Below are 21,267 nucleotides of genomic sequence, written 5' to 3'. Positions count from 1 at the left end.
ATGGCCAAGTAGGGGCCTGGCCACAGGGGCTGGTACAATGACATCCCCACCCCTCTGAGTACTCTCCTCTCTTCACAGGCCCGCAGAGGCGACGCCATGGGGCTGAAGCCCTCCTGTCTGAAAGGTAAGGCCTGGTGTGGGGTTTGGGGCCAAGGGGCATGGGGGAGCAAAGAAGGGGTGGCTGGGGGAGAGATAGTACAGGGGGACCCAGACTCATGGGACTCAATGGGACACCTGTTAAGGCAGTCCACATGTACAATAGGAATGCTATACATGCTTGTTCTGCCTCTGCGGCCTCCTCCAGTCCTTCCTTCACTGGAGTTCAGTACCCCAGGGCTTCAACTTCCTCCTCAGAAGGAAAATTCTGAATAAAGGGGGACCTGGTGAGGGGAAGGCAGGCACAGCTCTGGGAGTTGCCTTCCAGGTCACTCTGGACGCCTGTCATCACGCAGGCAAAAGGTCAGCTTGGCTAGTTCTGCATGGGAAGGCTCACTCAAGAAGGGCACAGATCTCTGTTCTGATATCCAGAAGGAAACCAAGGCACCATAGCCCCCATGAACAACAACCAAAGCCTTCTGATGTCCTGTGGGACAGGCATGGTCCCCACCCTAACCTCTGAGCCTTAAGGTCCAGACCTGCCCTGGACATCCCTGCTGGTACCCTAGGCACAGCGTAACTGCTCGTCATCAACCAGCCTAGCAATGGCACCATCTGTCCCCACAGCTCTCCCAGGCTGCAGGGCCACACCAGCCTTAGACCTCACTGTCTGCTGTGTATTCTTAATGGCTGCTACCAAACACATACTCACTACCCCACATGCTCAGCCACTGGCCAGACACCAGGTTCCCCTCCCAGCCCACCCCAGGCTCCTCTCCTCAGCCTTCTCTTGGCCTTCTGCCCTCTGACAGACCTGTGCTCCCCCACTCACTCAAAGCTCTGGAGACCCCATTTCCTTGTCCATAAAGTGGGATCACAGCAGGCATGGCAGACTGGACGTTCAGACGTGCCAGGCTCCCAGCACTCAGACTGCCCCTGGGGTGCAGCTCTTGTGTTTTTTAGGGTTTTGTTGTTGTTGTTGTTGTTGTTTGTTTGTTTGTTTGTTTGTTTCCGGAGCTGGGGACCGAACCCAGGGCCTTGCGCTTGCTAGGCAAGCGCTCTACCACTGAGCCAAATCCTCAACCCGGTGCAGCTCTTGTGATTATGCCCGTGGTCTTCTGCTCCCTGGACCTTCCAGCCCTTTCTCTGAGGTCTTAGGAGACTTAAGGTCTCTGGGTATAGGCTGAAACATTCATTGATTGCAGTTAACACCAACAAGGAGAGCCAGACAGTGCACACGTCCCTAATCCCAGCCCCCGGGACACTGAGGAAGGCAGATTTATGATTTCCAAGCCAGTCTGGTCTACAGAGGGAGGTTCCGGGTCAGCTGGGGCTACACGAAGAAACCATAGCTCCAAAAAAAAAAAACAAACCAAACAAACAAAAACAAACAAAAAAAAAAAAAAAAAAACCAAACAAACCCATAAACCCATAAACAAAATGAACTTCTAGGAAGACAGACAGAATTGCTACACCCCCACCCCCACCCGCAGCACCCACCCCCTGCTCCCAAGAGAAATGAAAAGTCTAGGAAGGAGTGAATGGTGAATGGACATCTCCTGAGCGCTTTGTGTGAGGGGGCGGGGCAGATTTAAGACAGCATCCCATTGGCCCAACTGAGGTCTTGTGCCTTAGCCTGGGAGGGCGGGGCATCTTGACTGACAGCTCCACCCGGACTGCAAGCAACAGGAGCACGGCAAGGCTTGCAAGGTGGCCCCAGGTTGGAGGAGCCCTTACTGCACTCCAGGACTGGGTGTCTCCGGGACCCCAGGCTTACAGGAGCTGGTGGACGAATGCCCAAGTGTAGAAGTGGCTGAACGTGGGACAGCTGGTGGCAGGGGGATTAAAGCCTGAGTGCGTCCTTCTATTGCTATGGCCGTGAGTCTTAGACAAACCGTGGCTGTGGGACCCTTCCTGTCATGTTGATGGATCCTCTGCTCACCATGGCCCTGAGTCCACCCCTCTCATGTGCCCAGTGCAAAACATGTCCGTGATGTCACTGTTCTGTAACCATGCAAATAGGCATAAACTTCGCCCCAATGACTGGCGAGGGCACAGTTTGTTATAGAATGCCACTGTGGGGCATTGCCCCCTGCCCCGACATCTTGCCTCTCTACACAACAACTCTAATGCCTTGTACACGTGGACCCCATGCTTCTAAGAGATTCTCACACTTCATATGGGTGTCTTTTGTCTGACTGTGTTCATAGCAAGTTGTGGTTTGTACCTCTGTGCCATTGGGTTAGATGACATTTCACAGTGTGGATTTTCAGTCAGCTTCGTGTTATTGACACAGAACACCTGAGATAAACAACTTACAAAGATGAAAGTTTCCATCCGTGGTCACCCTGGGCCTGTGGGTACAACCAGGTGTGATTGTGTTTGAGGAGGGTTAAGAACGAGAGATGCTGATCTCATAACAGTTAGGAGGTCGGACCAGTAGCCAGGATCTTAGTATAACTTGAGGGCATGTCCTAAATGACATAACTCCCTGCTGGCCTTGCTTTTTACAAATGTCCCCATGGGCTGGGGACCAGGACTATGACAGGTGGAGCTTATGGGATACTTAAAATCTAGCTAGACATGTGCATGCAATCCCAACAGTCGTGAGGCTGAGGCAGGAGGATTTCTGCATGTTTGAAGCCAGCCTGGGCAACATAGTGAGTCCCAGGCCAGTCTGGGCTACACCATCACCCTAGTGAAAAAGTGGGATGGGACATGTTTTATTTTCTTCCCACCGTCAATGAAGACTGGTCTGGTTATATCAGGATGTCTGAAAAGCTCAACCCCAGGACGTAGACTGATTCTTCAACAGGACACACCTCCATCCCACACCGCCACAAGGCTAAAAGCCATACTGCACCAAGGACCCTGGGGCAGGAACTTTGAAAAGGACTCTTGGAGGCGGCAACCCATCCCATGCAGTTTTCATTGTGGGCTTTGGTCGTGTTAGACTTGGCCTACCTGGAGTCACTCAGCCTTGGTCCCTGGAGGTGATGAAGCAATTCCACAGAGGCCTGGACTGACAGACAGAGGACCCTGAGACTCCTCACTGTGTGCTTGTATCAAGACCCAAGACTGATCCACCAGCCCAACACAGCCCCTCTCCACCACCTTGGAGCCTGTGCACTCGCTCCCTCTCCCTCCCTCCCTCCCCTCCCTCTCCCTCTCCTCTCCCCTCTCCTCTCTCCTCTCCCCTCTCCCACCCCTTCCCCCCCCCAGTCATGCATACATGCACACACACATGCACAGGACACACAGGATAATGTTGTCCCCACAGGCCTAGTCATGGCCAATTTCTGTGTGGCTGGCTCCAGTGTAACCGTAGGTTTGACTCCGTGTAGTGCTATGTACTCTTTTTTTTTTTTTGTTTCCTGGAGACACTATCTCATGTAGCCCAGGCTAGCTTCAAGCCCTGTATAGCCAACTTTGTGTCTTATGCTATTTTTGTAGGTAAGTCATATTGGATATCTTGGCATGATGGTGGTGGTGGTGGTGGTGGTGATGATGGTGGTGGTGGTGGTGCTGGTGATGATGATAGTGGTGGTAGTGAAGGTGGTGGTGGTGATGGAGGTGGTGGTGATGATGGTGGTGATGATTTGTTTGGATTAAATCCCAGCCATCAGAATGGTAAATGACAATAAATTGTTAAGTTTTACTGACTTAGCCTGGGAAAGGCTCTTTTCTGTGAATTCTATATAGATTAAGTCATTCATTTGTCTTCAAGACAAGGAGGGTAAAGCCCAGACAGGGAGTCCAGTTTCCATGGGGTCACACAGCCTTGGCCCAGGCAGGATTTGAACTGTTCCTGAAGCTTTGTTCCAGTCACCCCATCATTGGCCTCCATTCTCCTACGGCTCTCCCCACACCCCAGCTGGGGACTGAACCCAGGGCCTTGCGCTTGCTGGGCAAGCCCTCTACCGCTGAGCTAAATCCCCAACCCCTATGGCTCCCCCTTTGTCTTGTCCTCTTTGCTTCTGAGTATGCAGTTGTCCCGCTCAGCCACCCCACCCCCCACCCCTGTTCCAGGATGCTATCACTGTGAGGTCCTTAGCTGACTGATCAAACCTTCAATCATTCCAATAAGGCTGGATTCACCCTGGAACCAGTTCACCCCTAGAGGTGGGGGATGGGGGTCTGCTGATGTCACTCATAGGACAACAGAGGCAAGAGACCCAACCCAGACCTACCTAGGTCCTCCATCCCTGGGGCTCAGCTGTTCCCAGCCAATCTTCTTGGTAGGCTGCCCAGCTCAGGCTACCTCAGGGGTCCAAACCCGCTCAGCTCTCTGCTCGAGCATGCACACTGCACACTGCACGCCGTACTGCACAGCATCCTTTGTGTATCTCTGGGCTCAGAGTTCTCAGAGAAAAGTGAGACATCCTCCACCCAGCCACACTGTGGTTTGAGTATCCTCTAGAGAATTCTACCGAGTTCTACACAGAGGCTCTGCTGAGGGCACCATCCCCTTAGAGGACAGGGCCCTCAGAAACGTGTAGCTGCCATGCTGGTAGTCTCTAGAGAGAGAAGGATGGTGAGCTAGGGGTTAGCCTGGGCTGTGCAGTGAAACCCTATCAAAAAACCAACCAACCAACAAATTAATCAAGTTTGGGCTGGTAAGATGGCTCAGCGGTTAAGAGTACTTGTCTTTTTTTTTTTTTTTTTTTTTTGGTTCTTTTTTTTGAGCTGGGACCTAACCCAGGGCCTTGCTTCCTAGGCAAGCTCTACCACTGAGCTAAATCCCCCAAACCCCAAGAGTACTTGTTTTAACAACCTGTTCAGGGGTTGGGGATTTAGCTCAGCAGTAGAGTGCTTTCGCCTATGAGCACAAGGCCCTGGGTTGTCCCCAGGTCCAAAAAAAAAAAAAAACCTGTTCAACTGGTTTTGATTCCCAGTACTTACGAGGTGGCTCACAATTGTCCATAGCTCCAGTTCCAGGGGTCCAACCTTTTCTAACCTCTGTCAGCACAGATGTACACACAGGCAAAACACTCATACAGTATATAAATATTCTCTCGCCCAAGGCCAGGCCGTAAACAACCGGTGACAGGCAAGATGAGACGTGTACATACATTTGGGGTTCTCATGGGTTTGGGAGTTTTTGAGTAGGGATGTGAATTTTTCAGTTCCCAACTCTACCACAAGTGATTGTTTATTGGGAGAGCTGTGAAAAACCTAAGGGTTGTTGTCCTTGGGTGGGCTCGAACTGCCAACCTTCCGGTTAATAGCCTAACTCACTCACTAACTGATTGCATGACAGAGACAGTTAAATATTCCTTTAAAAGATTGGGGTTGGGCTGGAGAGATGGCTCAGCGGCTAAGAGCACCCGACTACTCTTCCAGAGGTCCTGAGTTCAATTCCCAGCAACCACATGGTGGCTCACAACCATCTGTAAAAAGATCCCATGCCCTCTTCTGGTGTATCTGAAGACAGCTACAGTGTACTTATATATAATAAATGAATAAATCTTTAAAAAAAAAAAAAGATTGGGGTTGGGGATTTAGCTCAGTGGTAGACCGCTTGTCTAGCAAGCGCAAGGCCCTGGGTTCAGTCCCCAGCTCCGGAAAGAAAAAAAAAAAGAAAGAAAAAAGAAAAAAAGATAATATATTTCTTTTTTTTTTTTTTCTATTTTTTGGAGCTGTGGACCGAACCCAGGGCCTTGCGTTTGCTAGACAAGCAGTCTACCACTGAGCTAAATCCCCAGTCCAATATATTTCTTTTTAGAAGACTTGTTTATTTTCTTATTTACTTATTTTATGTCTGTGAGTACACTGTCGCTGTCTTCAGACACACCAGCAAGGGCATCAGATCCCATTACAGATGGTTGTGAGCCACCATGTGGTTGCTGGGAATTGAACTCGGGATCTCTGGAAGAGCAGAGAGTGCTCTTAACCACTGAACCATCTCTCCAGCTCCCTCATTTATTTTCAATTGTGTGTGTGTGGCGTGCGTGATGGCGTGCACGCACGTATGGGTTCGGTTCCAGAAGAAAGCATTAGATCCCTGGGCTAGAACTCCAGGTGAATGTGTGAGCCGTCTGATGGGAGCGCTGAGGATACCAACTCGGGTCTCGGGTCCTCTGTGGACAGCCCCCCCTCCCTCAGCGCTTCTCACCAGCCTCACCCCCAAGTACTCAATGGCACACGTTGGCTCCTACAGTCCCACCCACCTCAGTGACCCCTGCTTCCCACACCTGCCCTTCCCCCAGCCTTCTTCCCACCACCCCTCCTGTTTCCAGGTCTTTGCACCTGCTGGTCCCTCTGCTTGAGATACAGTCTCCTCCGTACCCATGGTGGCTCCAGTGTCAGTCAGTCCAGCCTAATGTTGGGGTCCCCCATGGCTCCTCAGCCTCCCTCTTTGTATCGCCTTTGTCTGCAGCCTGGACCGTATGCTCACATCGCTGTATGTGTCTCTTCTTAGGGTCCCCTCATAGCCATGGCATAGAGTGGGCACTCACTGTAGTTGTTGGTAAAAGAAAGCCTGCCTCAGTTTACAACCCTGGTCTGGGCCCCACCCCCAGAGCAGGCAGCCTTCTGGAATCCCGTGTGTTCTGGGCTTCTGTTCTGGGCTCAGATACACCCAGATCCCTACCCCATGGTGGTAGCATTGCCAGCCACTGAGGCTTGGGACTCCCCAGTCCTTCAGAAGCTGGAAGTCATTTTATAAATGGAGACATTAAAGGCCAGGAGGTCAGGGAGTTTGGTCCTTTCGGGTGTGTTAGCTTTTGTTGAGCTCACACTAGATTTGAGGGGCTCTATCTCTGCTCTAAACCCAGTAATTGGCATCTGCCTCCCTGTGCGGTGGCAGAGAGAGGGGAAAGGTGGGCAAGAGAAGCTGCCGCAGGGTCTGCAGGTGTGGGAGCCACTTGGAACCAGGAGAGGCAGAAAGGAGCCGCCCCCAGGCCCCCCTAGAATTGCTGGCCCCAATACCACCTCCATGGTAGGGCGGTGGCCTCCAGAGCTGTGGGACATAAAAGTCCCACTGTCTCAGTCACATAGTTTATGGTCGTCTGTTAAACAAGCCTTAGGACACTTGCCCAGGCTGAAGGAGAAAAATGTCAGCCCAAGTAGTTGACAGAGGGGAGCCCAGGCCATCCATACAAAGTTGGTCAGCCAGTCTGCGACCTCCTGGGAGCTCAGAAGGAAGAGGGTGAGGAGGGGCCATGTCTCCGTTGTCACAGCTCCTGAGGCAATAGTTCTCTCTTTTTTTTTTTTTTTCTTTTCTTTTCTTTTTTTTTTTTTTTTTTTTTTTGAGCTGGGGACCAACCCAGGGCCTTCTTGGTTTGCTAGGCAAGCGCCTAACCACTGAGCTAAATCCCCAACCCGGAGGCAATAGTTCTCAATCTGTAGGTTGTGACCCCTTGTGGCGGCGGTGGGGATAGGGGGGGTTGGGGGTTTGGGGGTTGGGGGGATGGGGATGCGTGTCACCTAAAACCATCAGAAAATATAGATGTTTACATTAGAATTTATAACAGTAGCCAAATTCCAGTTATGGAGTGGCAAAGAGAATAATTTTCTGCTTGGGGTCACCACAGCATGAGGAACTGTATCACAGGGTCACGGCATTAGGAAGGCTGAGAACCACTGTCCTAGGGAACAGGAGAGAGGGTAGTGGCCAGCCTGACTCTGCACGGCTTGACTGACAGGCAGGCCACGCCCATCCTCAACTTTTGGAGGGGGCTCCCTCAGAGCTAAGCCTCTTAGCTCTGAAAGCCAGACTGTAAGGCTCTAGAAGAGGCAAGGAAGAGGGAGAACCAGCCCCAGCCCCAGCCCCAGCCTTACTCCTAACCATGGCCTATAGATTAAATCCCTCAAGACCACCAGCCAGCAAGAGTTCCCTAGGCCAGCACTTAGGCCCCAAGACCTGACAGCACCAGCGCCACACTGAACTGTGGGTAGGTAAATTAAAGCACCTCCCATTTCTCTTGCCCTCTTTGTTTGCTCAAGGGATCCCCAGATAGTTGGTACTTCCTGCTCAGAACTTCCCGAGTGTCTTGGGGGGTCTGCTGCAGTCCGGCTTCCCAGCAGATGGGCCTGGTGTCGTGCGCTGGGTCCCAAGTATTCTTTTTTTTTCTTTTTTTTCTTTTTTTTCCGGAGCTGGGGACCGAACCCAGGACCTTGCGCTTGCTAGGCAAGCGCTCTACCGCTGAGCTAAATCCCCAACCCCCTATGGTCCCAAGTATTCTTAATCCCCCACTATAAACAATAATGTATGATTACACACGTATGTATACGTAGATTTTATACATGTATAGTCTGTAGATTTGATCTTACAGGTTTAGTACAGTGTGCTACCGTTGTACAGAGAAAATAGTCAATGCTCTAGGCCGAAAAGCTTTTGACTTCTGAATAATGGTAAACCGGGGTGTATGTGTCTCCCAATGCTGGCAGCATGACCAGAGTTCCTCAGAATGCACATTGTATGTGTGTTTATGGGTAGGTATATGTTTATATGCATTTTCATGGTTGTATGTGTGTTATGTATGTATTGGTGTTTGGCTGGGTGGTGACTCATACCTTTAATCCCAGCGGCACTCAGGAGACAGAGACAGGTCTGTAAATTCAAGGCCTGCCTGGGGTATATGTATATACATGTATGTGTTTATATGTTTGTGTGTGTGTGTGTGTGTGTGTGTGTGTGTGTGTGTATTCCTACAAAAAGACTGGTGTTAAGGATGTAGGTCAGTTGACAATTCCAGCTTTCAGCAGGAGGATCAGAAATTCAAGGCTATATAGAAAAGTTCTAGTCCACCCAGGGTGGTCAGCACAAAGACCTGAAGACTGATCTAGATCTCCTTCCGGAACCTTCTGTACAGAGCCTGCCCACACAGGTCCAGCCCAGGCTGACCTATGAGTGTGGTGATTCTTGAAAGCCTGTTTGAAACTCAGGAGTGCGTGACAAGCAATCGATCTAGCCTCATCTCGTGCCCAGGGCAAAGTCCAGCTCCCTGCCTGACTCTAGGACTTACCCCTTCTCACCAGTGCTTAGGCTAAGCCTCAGCAGTGCCCGATGGCCTCAGGAATTAGGGCGCTTGCCTCAGTATCGGGGAGCAGATGCCCTCTGTAATCGCCTGTGACACCCCCACTCCTCACTGCTGTGACGCCCAGCGCTGCTGGAGCTACTTAGTTAGGACCCTCGGCTTGAAGCTACTCAAGTCAGAAGTCAGCACCACACTGGCGGTTTATCTGTCCAGACACAAGCAGGGTCGGGAGGCTGGCCAGCCTGCCCCTCCCAAGCCCGCTCCCTTCACTCCTTCCTTTAAAAGAATACTTTTGGCCAGGCGTGGTGGCACAGCCCTTAATGCCAGCACTCAGAGGAGGCAGAGCCAGGCTAGCTGTGCAGGGGTAGTTTGAGACCAGTGGGAACCGCACAGAGAAACAAGAATGTTCTCTGTATTCTGTGACAGTTTGGTGCATGTATGTAATGTGACTTGAGCCTTCATCCTTGATAGCTTCAGAGCCTTGTCAAGTGGCCCCTGGCAAATGAACCTGGTGCCCCCCACACCCCATACACCACATGGCAGATAGACATATTGATAGATCCCTGTCTTTCTCATTTGACCAATGTGATGGTGACAATGCCTTCTTAGGAGGAACTCTGCATTTTTTTTTCTTTTTTAAATTATTTATTTGTGGTTTTTTTTTTTTTTTTTTTTTTTTTTTTTCGGAGCTGGGGACTGAACCCAGGGCCTTGTGCTTGCAGGCAAGCGCCTACCACTGAGCTAAATCCCCAACCCCTAAATTATTTATTTGTGAGGTGAGAGGAGGTCCACGAAGGCCTCCAACTCACAGTCCCCTGCCCTCAGCTTCTGAGTGTTCTGAGTCTTGTTTCCTTCTCAGAGAGCAGGAAACTTCCTCAAAACACACAGCAAGTGGCGGGTACTCCGTGGCAATGGGCCCCCTGGTGTCTGTCAGGGGTGCTGCAGCCGCTTATGTGGCTCCAGCCTCCGAAGTATGTGATGAGCTATGGCAAAGACAGGAAGCCAACAGCTATCAGGTACCTGCTCCAGGCCAGGGACACATTCTGGGCCGGGAAACAGAACAATGAGACGTCGCACACGCACACACGCACACACACACACACACACACACACACACACACACACACACACACACACACACACACACACCACACACCACACACACACACACACACACACACACACACACACACACCACACACACCACACACACCACACACACACACCACACACACACACACACACCCCACACATGTGCACACAATTTTCTTGAAGCATAGTTATAGCCCAGGCTAGTGTGGAAATTACTTCGGCGTAGCCTAGGATAGCCTAAAATTGAATAGCCAACCTCTTTTTTTTTTTTTTTTTTTTTTTTTGGTTCTTTTTTTTGAGCTGGGGACCCGAACCCAGGGCCTTCGCTTCCTAGGTGGCGCCTACCACTGAGCTAAATCCCAGCCCCGAATAGCCAACCTCTTGCCTCAGCCTCCCAAATGCAGGAATTATATAGATTACACCTGTGATTCTCAACTGAGGTTGGTGTGTGTGTGTGTGTGCGTGCGCCCGTGTGCATGCGTGCATGCATGTGCATGTGTATCCCACAATCAGAATGTCCCAGACGTCAGAGAAACAAGCCCCACAGTGTGGGATGTGGTGACACGCACACACTGTCAGCAGGAAGGAGGCTGAGGCAGGAGGATCGAGAACTCAAGGCCTGAACAGCAGAACGAGGCCTTATCTCAAGAAATAAGCACATGAAATGAGGCAGGACCATCCTCCTGCCTCACTCTCTCAGGTGCAGGGATGGCAAGTGCTCACTGTTGACCCAGAGACATCAGACATGTCCCATGGGTCCAGCTCTGCTTGTTTCCCGTGACAAAGCCCTACGGTCACCCTCCTGTGTCCAGTTTAGGGTTGAGAGGCTGAAGACCAGGAGAAAAAAACCAGAGCTGCTCAGTGATGAGGCTGGGGTTGGACCCTGTGAGCTCTCTCACCGTAGCCGAGAACCGGCAGCCCTCCCTGAGGGCCCTGTAGGGTGGCAGGGACTGGTTGCTGGATGTAAGAATGTACAGGCACGCAAGCAGGAGGTCAGCCCTTAGCCTGAACCCTCTGGCAGCCTCCTCCCAGGCTCCTCCTAGTGCAAGCTCCAGCAGCAGGTCCCTGACGCAAGCAGGAGCTTTTCCCTTAATTGAAAAGAGATCTGAAACCATCTCTGTGGGACCCAGGCCGCTGGAAAGTGGTAAAAACTACCAGAGCCATCAGAGTCGTCGCCACATCTGTAGTAACGCTAGGCTCTCCCGGTGGTTGGAATTATAAACAGACAGTGAAGGAAAATGAACGGCTAGATGTTGTGAGAGATTCTTAGCATTCTCTGCCTGCCCAGCTCCTCGTTCCTGCCCCAGGCCCTTTGCTAAGGCAGTGGCTGCCCTAGAGCCCCTCTCTATCCTTTCTGTTGCTTTGTTTGCCCCACTCCAGACAGCTCCCATCTCCCCTCAAGCCACCTATAGTCTGTTGTTTTTCCTTGTCCCTCTTGTGACCAAGTCAGACTCATGCCTGTGTCCCCAGGAGCCAACATCAAACCCACGGGACAGCAGTGTCTCTCGGCGTGGTGGCCCTCCTAGCGAAGTGTTCAAATGGGGTTTGTCCTCTCCAAGCAGACTCTGTAATCTTTGTGGTTCCCTTGTTGGGAAGAGTGATCTTAGAGCCCCTCAAAGAAATGGATGAATAAGAACCGGCCCCCTACCCTCGTCCTGCAGTTGTTTTTGCCAAGGGTGTAAAGTGAGCACACCCAGGACAGAAGCTCACTGCTTTCACTCTGATGGAGGCAGGGCCTGAGATGCTTGCCCAACTGGTACAAAGGGGAAGCATGTGATAGAGCTTGGGGAACGTCCAGGATTGGGAAAAACAGGCTCGAGGTTGGGGGAGGTTTGTGGAATATTGGCTAGCTACCTCTGATCAGGGTGGGGAAAAAAGAAAACTTGTCTCACTCTGTTTCCGTCTCTGGGACCTGGAGCAGGAGGCAGGGGAGGCTCAGGAGGCAGGCTTGGAAACATCTGTGGAATCATTTTGATCTTAGTTCTGTGCCCAGCGCCTGGTGCACTGCCTGGTACACAATGGGTGCACAATAAATGCCTGTTGTTGGAGCCAGAGCTCCTCCAGGGCCAAGGCTGGGGTGGTTCCTTTACCCAGAAGTGGGTCACTGAAGCCTGATGCAACAAGCGGGCAGCCCTGGCCAAGACAGGCTTCGTTCCCAAGACCAGGGCCATCCAGCAAGAGAGAGGAAGGTAGGGGCTGGGGAGATGGCTCAGTGGTTAAGAGCACTGACTGTGATTGGGGATTTAGCTCAGTGGTAGAGCGCTTGCCTAGAAAGCGAAAGGCTCTGGGTTCAGTCCTCAGCTGGGGGTGGGGGTGGGGCTACTTAAGCTTTAGCGCAAGGCCCTGGGTTCAGCTGGTATTCCCGGAAGGTGCATTAGAAGGCACTCGCCCTAGTGACCTGAGCTAGAGCTAACGGCAGACAGTGCAACCCAGTGGTTACTCAACCTCCCTAAGGCTGCAGCTCTTTAATCCGGTTTAATCACGTTGCGGTGACCCCCGCCCCTCAACCATCAACCAAGCGGCAACCATTTCGTTGCTACTTCATAACTATAATTTTGCTACTGCTACGAATTGTAATGTAAATATATGTGTTTTCCAACAATCTTAGGCGACCCCCCTCCCAACCCTCGTGAAAGGGTTGTTGTTATGGGGGTTGCACAAGTTGAGAACTGCTGGTCTAGCCCCTCTGTAGGGTCACTTTGTATCCCCAGCGGGAGAGGAAACAGAGGATGAAGCAGTTGAGGCCACCCCCTAGGTAGATTGATACCCAGCTTTCCAACCAACTCGCGCTGTTCTAGCCTCAGCAGGTTGGAGCTTTCTGTGTGTGAAAGTTGCTTTGTCGGAGGTAGACAGTGGGCCGGCTCCGGATAGAGCCAGAGTGCTGTTTGACAAAGCGCCACTAGAGGGAACCCGTGAGCTGTAATGCCTGCTCAGGGACAGAACTTTTGAGGGGAGACCCAGGGAATGCTGAGAGGGAACCTTGCCTGCACCTAGGATCTTGGGGTGTCCTAGGTGGAGGCTAGATGTGGGATCATGGGAGTGAGTTTACTTGGCCCTGAGCTTTAGAGCCAATGAGAAATGGGGTCCGAAGGAGGAAGTATTAGAACAGGGTCTGCTTACCTTATCTGGGAAAGCTGCAACAGGGTCCTGGCCAGCTTGCTGGGAAGACGGAAACCAGCTTTGTGTCCTCCAGGCCCTTGCCAGTGTCACCCTAGTTCAGGAGTTCCCAACCCTGGCTGTTTTCATCTCCAGGAAGCTTTACAGACAGCCCCTGTCAGGGAAAGGGAGACTCTGGAAAGTGGAGACTCCCAGGTAACTGTTAAATCTCCCAGGGTGAAAGCCCAAAAGAGCAGGAGGAAGAGAGCTGTGTGTAGTAGTATGGTGGGAGTTGCGGGTAGGAGATTGAGGCCAGCCTTGGCAATGGGAAGCCCTGGCTCAACGTCAGAAGAAAGCTCTCAGAGAATTCCCACCGGCGGCTCTGGGGTTGTCATAGCCACAGTCAGCCAGCAGAGGGCAGAGTTTAGCTCTCAGCCCCTCCTTGCCAGGCTGTGACCGTGTTGGAGCTCAGCTGCTCTGAAGGCAGCTTAGCCTGGATCTGGGGAGTCTGGTTAATCTACCATAGAGACTGAGGTACTACAGTAAAGAAAACTCACGGCCAGAAAAGAAAGACCCCAGCCTTTGGCACAGCCCTAGAAGGCCTCCTGCATAGGCTTCAGGCCTACCCCAAGCCTGGGTCCCTGGCCTGTGCCCTGCCTCAATTGTCCTCCTGGAAACATGGGTCTCTGGACTATGCCCTGCTTCACTTCTCCCCTAGAAACACGGGTCCCTGGCCTGTGCCCTCCTTCACTTGTCCCCTGGAAACAAGCTTCCAATAGCCTGAGGCCAGCAGAAAATTGACAGATGACAGCTCAGGCCCCCAGGGTGGCTGGCATTTGTTTTTTAATCTTTACCATTGCCTAATCCTCCTGAGAGCTCTGCTTCTGCCCAGAGGCCTGAGGCTGTGCGCTGGGGCTGAGGGGCCAGGGACCTGCCCTCCCCTCTCCCTTCCTTCCTGCTCATCTCTCCTCCTAGTCTCCCTCCCTATTCCCTACTTAAACCCCTCTTCTCCCCTGCCCTTCCTCCCCCTCCCCTCCTTCCTCCTTGCCTTTTCCTCCTCCTCCCTCACCCCTGCCTCTAGCCTTTCTCCTGGGCTCCCTGAGCCCCAGATACTGTCAGTTAAACTCCGGGCTCTGTCCTCAAGCCACACCCTGTTAGGATGTAAGTCCTGCTGGGGGAAGTGTGACCCTTCACTGTGGTGTCAGAGTCGGTGGAGGGAGGGGTGAAAGGGGCTCTAGAATTAGGGAGCGGAGTTCAGTCATGGTTGGGTGAGCAGTATCTCTTACGCTCTTTTTGAGACAGGGTTTCTCTGTGTAGCCCTGGCTGTTCTGGAACTCACTATGTAGACCAGGCTAGCCTTGAACTCACAGAGAGCCACCTACCTCTACCTCCCAAGTGCTGGATTAAAGGCATGTACTGCCAACAACAACAACAATGTTGTGTGTGTGTGCATGTGCGTCTGTGTGTCTGTGTGTTCGTGCATACTTGTGCCTGTATGTGCATTGGTGTTTTCTCCTTGCGTGTATATCTGTGTGAGGGTGTTGGATCCTGGAGTTATAGACAGTTGTGAGCTGCCATGTAGGGGCTGGGAAGTGAACCCAGGTCCTCTCTGAAAGATCAGTCCGTGCCCCTTAACCCCTGAGCTATCTCTCCAGCCCAGCATCTCCGTCACTGCCATGGGACCATGTGACAATGTGCACACGGTATGAACACGTGGTGCTGACACATGATACTCAGTGTCCTCTGCTATTGTGGGTTGGATTGTGTCATCCCAAGATTTGTCCATAAAGATGTTGTGGTGGCTCCTACCTATAAATCCCAGCACAGATGGGGCTGAGGCAGGAGGATTGAAAGCTTGGGAATCCAGGGATATGTAGTGAGACCCTGTCTCAAACCAAAACAAAAAAGATAGTTCAGGGTTTTAATCAAAAGTACCATTTAGGGGTACGATTCATCAGCCACGGTCAAGGTGACTCTTGGCTGATCATGTCCTGTCCACTTAATGCTGAGGTGACCAACCGGTACCCACAGGACACTTGGGCGTGGTCTTATCATGGGTGCCATGTTTACAGACTCGTACGTCCTGTTGTCCTTGCTCACTGCAGGCTGAAGGCATTGATTGATGTGGAGACTGATGATGTCTTCTCTGGGGACCAGGACACTGTTGAGGCCCAGGGTGTCTCAGCCACTGTGCTGGGAGACAGAAGCCAGACAAGGCTGATTGCCTGCGGCCATCCTGCTCTGTGCTCCTGGCCCTGGCCTGCTGGGTCAGAGCCTCCAGCAACAGTTGTTTGTGTTTCTGGGACAGGGCTAAAATAATTGAGTGGTTGGGCTGGCGAGATGGCTCAGTGGTTAGGAGCACTGGCTGCTCTCTGAGGTCCTGAGTTCAAATCCCAGCAACCACATGGTGGCTCTCAACCATCTGCAATGAGATCCGATGGCTTCTTCTGGTGTCATAAAGATAGCTACAGTGTACTCACATACATAAAATAAATTAACAAATAATTCTTTAAAAATAATTGAGCGTGTATGTATGTGGGTATGTGTGTGAGTGTGTACATGTATGTTTCTTTTTCGTTGTTGCTGTTTTCAAGATAGAATCTTACTATGTAGCCCTGGCTGACATGGAACTCACTTTGTAGACCAGGCTGGCCTTGAACGTATAGGCATCCGCCTGCCTCTGCCTCCCGAGTGCCGGGATTAAATGCCGGTGCAACCACTGCTCAGCTTAGCTTACCGTATCTCTTACAGTCTTACCGTATCTCTTGGTTGGTCTTGGATTCCTGAGTCTCCTGCCCTAGCCTTCAAGTTCTGGGATCAAGGTTTACCCCGCAAGCCCATGCTGTAGCAAACATGGCCTCCAGACCCTGGAGTACTTGGTGTCCTCCTAGGAGAGTGTCTGACCTCCCACACAGCCAGTGGCCCATGGGAGGACAAGGACTGTCACTTCTGCCCATTCCATTCTTTCCTGAGTCCTCTCCCCTCATTGAGTCCCCCCTCCTCTGGATTCCCCTCTCCCCTGAATCCCCCCCCCCCCCAGTTCCCAAACTCATTTGATTACAAAGTCCCTTCCTGGAGCATAGCAGAAGACCAGGTGTCCCAGGGCCCAGACCTTGGGGAAGGCTGCTCATACCTGTCCTCAGGATGTGATGTCAAGGGATTCTTGGTGCAATCAGGCTCATACGCTTAGCTACTGTGTTAGGGAGAAGAGATCGGGGAGCCAGGAAACTGAAAGGAATTGGAGAAGCATAGAGAAGGAGCAGACACAGGAGGGGGAGGATGGACCAGCAGGCTGGGGCCTAAAGGTGTGAGAGGTAAGGAAGGGTGACACTCTGGCTGCCAGTGGGTGCCAGTGGACGCCGGTGACCGCTAGAGGGTGCTGACAGGGAGGGAGGGAGGCAGGGCGAAGAACAGCAGTGTCTTAGTTCCTTTTCTATTGCTGTGACAGAACACTGTGACCAAGGCAGCTTATTTATAAAAGAAAGCATTTAATTTGGGGGCTCACAGTTCCGGGGGTTTAGAGTCCATGACCATCACGGTGGGAGAGTGGCAGCAGGCAGGCCTGGCGAGGGCTGAAGCAGTAGCTGAGGGCTTGCATCTGATCCATAAGCGGGAGGAAGAGACAGGGCTTTTGAAAGCTCAAAGCCCAGCCAGTGACACACCTCCTCCAAATGAGGCCACGCCTCCTAATCCTTCCCAAGCAGTTTCACCCACCGGGACCTAGGAGTCAAGTATACCAACCCGTGGGAGCCATTTTCATTCAAACCACCACAGAGGATTGTGACAACTCACCTGAGACCTGTAGCTCGGCACAGGGAAAACAGCCGGACTGAATTAGGGATGTGCAGCCTTGTCTAAGCTGACTTGGTGCCATAGGCAACCTGAACATCTGAAATGGGGCAGCCTGCGTCATGGAGCAAGGCCTTGTCTCACGCATGTGCACAAAAGGACCGGAACTTTCCCTAAAGAGCCCTCGTACAAAGGATATTCCCAGGGGCTGGAGGGATGGCTCAGCTGTCGAAGGACAGGCTCACAGTTAAATCGCCAAGGGACATTCCCAGACTAAAGAACATCCAACATGGAAACTTCTATGAAACACTCAGAGGAGATGCCCATCAGGGGCGGTCACTCCCATGCATACCTCTGGGCACAGACAGAGCTCAGTGCCCTTATGGAGCGTCTCAAGGTTGGGAATACCTCCCCCCCCCTTTTTTTTTTAAGATTTATTTATTTATTATATGGGAGTACACTGTAGCTGTCTTTAGACACACCAGAAGAGGGTATCATATCTCATGACAAACGGTTGTGAGCCACCATGTGTTGCTGGAATTTGAACTCAGGACCTCTGGAAGAACAGTCAGCGTTCTTTTTATTTTTTCTTCTTTTTTTCTTTTGGAGCTGGGGACCGAACCCAGGGCCTTGTGCTTGCTAGGCAAGTGCTCTACCACTGAGCTAAATCCCCAGCCCCCAGTCAGCGTTCTTAACCACTGAACCATCTCTCCAGCCCCTTCCCTTCCTTTCCTGAGCCTCCTGAGTCTCCCCATCTGTGCAGAAGGAATGGCAGTGTCCCTTGGTGGAGCCTGGGCACTCTCAGGGTGAGGCAGAGACTGAGTGACTTCGGCAGGCGCTACTAGGGGTGGGGTCTGATGCTCCCTCTGTCATGTCCTGTCTCCCACAGGCTTTAAGATGTGTGTCAGCAGCAGCAGCAACAACCATGACGAGGCCCCCGTGCTGAACGACAAACACCTGAGCGTGCCCAACATCATCATTACACCCCCAACCCCGACGGGCATGGGGCTTTCCCGGGATTCCAACAGCCAAGGTGAGCCAACACCACTATGCCAGAGCTGCTCCCGGGACTCCTGTGTCACAGCCCGAGCTGGTCCCCATCTCCCCCTGAGCTTGTTAACGTAGGTCAACTCTGTGGCCATTCTGCTCTGGGCCCCCTTACCACGATGCCAGCACTGGCAAGATGTGGCCCGTTGAGCAATTGTCTGGGCAGTCCTTGCTGGCAGCTGGGAGGAGGATGAAGTAGTCTGGGCTGGCCCCCATGTCACCACGTCTTAGCCTCTCCATGGAACTGAAAGTTGCTCCTTCCCTGCCAACAGCAGAGACCACCGTAGTGTTGGCTGCAGCTGCTTGGACCACAGGGTAGATTAGAAGCAGAAGTATGTCAGGCTGTGGCTGTCCTTGGCTCTTCCAAAGGTGAGGGAAGACAGACAGCATGACAGGGTAGGGTGCAGACTGGCATCTTGTCTATCTCTTCCTGAGGCCCACTGAGCTGGTAAGGGAGACCGCTCTCTCGTGCACTGGACAGATGTGCATTGAGCCAGGCCTAGTGGGACCAAGTCCCCAATCTCAGCTACTGGGGAAGCTCATGCAGGAGAGCCACAAGTTCAAGGCTGCCTGAACTCCGATGGAAGCAACGTAGCCAGACCCTGTCTCAGAATAAATCTTGGAAAAGGGGTTATGTCCTGCTCAGTGCTGGAGCGCTCAAGGCCCTGGGCTGTATTTATTCCCAACACCAAAGAAAAGTAGGAAGTGCTGGGTTAGTCGTGGCTGGCAGCCTCTACTGAGGAAATGGGTGGTTTTTCTCACAGCTGCTGGGGAGCATATTTAGTATAGATCCTTGGCTACAGATGGGCAAACTGAGGCTCACAGAGGCTCACAGAGGCTGGTGAACAATGATGGAGAGCCGTCACCGAGTCCCTTTGGGGTGGGTTGTATCCTGGGGAAGCAGGCCCCAAAGGAATAATAGGTTGTAGGGAGAGGTAGGGATCAGCAGGAGGGTAGGCCGCCCTGGCTTGTTTTAAGTCTTAAGAGAGAAGCAGCTCAGATCCCAGAAGACCACCCTGGATCCCTGCAGAGGGGCAGCCACACCGGGTACCTCGTCAGCCCATCAGGCTGCCCTGGGAAAGAAACAGGCGTCTCTCAGCATCACCATATGGAGGGCCAAGCTTCTAGCACACAACCCCCCATCCCCGGCACAAGCCTCGGCCAAACCATCATCCTTTGCGGCCCTTCCCAGAACCCCTCACCAGGCTGCCCAATGGATACACACCTCAGTTAGCTCTCATTCTAGTGCCCTGAGCTGGAGGTATTATTTGTAGCTTTGCTTTAGAGAAATGGGAAGGAGGGGATCCAGGGAAAGAAAAGGACTCACCTGAGGGGGGTACAGCAGGGTGAGAGAGGAGCCAGGCTCCCAGCCCGTTGCTTCTTAGCTCCATAGCCACTGTCTAGACCGACATATAAGACATCAGAGACCCAGCCCTCCGCTTAGTCACAAGGGTTTATCTCTCCAGGCCTCGGTACCCCTGTAAAGTTCCCAAGGTCATTATTTACCCCCACAGAATTGTGGGATGATATTTCAGCCCGAAGCTAAGTGCTTAGGAGGCTCCTGAACCCTGGGAGAAGTCCCTTCTAAGCCTGGACGACTGTGGGGTGGGTGGTTCGAGAAGGGTGGCCCACACAGTCGCTCGAAACTCACACTTTTTTGGCTCCACCATGCTTCCGAAATTCCTGAGCCTGAATTTCACCTGCTCCTCAGAGGAGCTGCCGTGAGTGTCCCTGGACCTCAGATGTCATCTTCTGTGCAGGGAAGACAAGAAGAGAGAGACAGAGGTCTCACAAGGACCTCGGCCCCTGCACATGGCGGTGCTGTTGAAGCTACCCCTGGGGGTTAAGACTGGGAAGAGCAATAGACTCAACCAGGGCCCCGAGAACTGGGAACACTTGTCCCAATCTCCAGGAGTCCTGAGAAAGCACCCCGACAATGATACCTCTCCCTGTCCCCAGAGGGGTGCCAGGTGTTGGGGGACCTGAGGCACTGGGGATCCCTTTCAGCCTCTGTGACTCTGAGACTTGGCTATGGGAGGCTGGGGTGGTGGCCTGAGGTGAGGACGTTAGGCCTAGGAGGAAGTTGACCGAGGAGAGCCCCCTCCCTCATGCTGCCCCTCTCTTTCTCCTAGTCTGGATGGATGAGTTGGTGTCTTATCAAGATGATGAAGAACTTGAGCCCGAAGTCTGAGAAGTTACCTTGTGGTGAGACCTGTGTGGCAGCCACCAGCCCCGCTGCCCCTAGTCCCAGGTGTTGGGGGCATGGCTCTCTGAGCAGCTGGATGGGGACAGCCAAATGGGCCCTGGACTAAGACAGGGATGGCCAGAAGAGCACAGCAGGTCGCTGACCCCAGTGGAGCAGACATCTGTGGCCTCCATGTCCACACCAACCCAGACCCCGGCTTGGTGAAGAGGAGAACCATCCCGCCCTACGGTCACCATGACCATGGACCTTGGCCCTTGAGGCCACAGAGCACAAGGACTTCTCGCCAGAGCAGGGCTTCTGTTTTTTACAAGTTGTTTTACAGGTATGGAACCTACGTCCTGAGCGAGATTTATAAATAAAACTCCTTTGTGACTTGTGGGTCCTGATTTTTGGGGTTTGGGGGTGGGAGGTGCCTTCCTCGCCAGGGTCAGAGGCAGGAGTGACAAGGTTAGGAGCCCAGTATGGCCATGCTCTTGGCCTTCTCTCTCCAGGAATGGAAATAAAAAGCCCACAGAGATTGGGAAGCAGATGGGAATTGTTATTTAAATAACAAGGGACAGAGCAGAAAGTTCCATAAGGACTTATCGGCAGCCATATTGGCGAAGACACTTGAGGGGCTCAGTTACTGTTTAGGGCATCCTTTCTTGGGGTGAGACAGATTGAGTGGTAGGGTTACTGAGGGTCATAGTGAGAGTGGTGTCTGTTCTCTTTAACACTTCAGTGTATGTGAGTAAACCTGAGTGTGCAGAGTACCTCGTGCATGCAGTACCGACAGAGGCCAGAAGAGGGCAATGGATTTCCCCAGAACAGGAGTTGTGAGCCACCAAGTGGATGCTGAGTCTACCTCTAAGAGCAGCTGCTGCCCATAACCACTGAGTCTCCTTAGCCGCAGAGGTCGGTTTTGTTTGGCAGATTAGGTGCCATAATCATTTTCTGCTATGCAATGTCCCTTTCTCATAA

General features: G+C 52.3%; 1 protein-coding gene across 1 annotated transcript in view; it reads left to right on the top strand.

Moving 5' to 3' along the window:
• The window catches only part of C17H16orf74 (chromosome 17 C16orf74 homolog), a 26,526-nt gene extending 5,847 nt beyond the window's left edge, over positions 1 to 20,679 (top strand). The window contains exons 2-4 of the mRNA XM_032887430.1: positions 79 to 124; positions 17,944 to 18,087; positions 20,234 to 20,679. Of these exons, the coding sequence (XP_032743321.1) occupies positions 79 to 124; positions 17,944 to 18,087; positions 20,234 to 20,292 (249 nt within the window). The 3' untranslated portion in view covers positions 20,293 to 20,679. The remainder of the gene's footprint in view (positions 1 to 78; positions 125 to 17,943; positions 18,088 to 20,233) is intronic.
• The last annotated feature ends 588 nt before the right edge of the window (positions 20,680 to 21,267 follow it).

This window comes from Rattus rattus, chromosome 17 (assembly GCF_011064425.1).
Source record: "Rattus rattus isolate New Zealand chromosome 17, Rrattus_CSIRO_v1, whole genome shotgun sequence".
Classification (NCBI taxonomy): Eukaryota; Metazoa; Chordata; class Mammalia; order Rodentia; family Muridae; genus Rattus; species Rattus rattus.
This window is presented reverse-complemented; position numbering and strand designations above follow the sequence as displayed.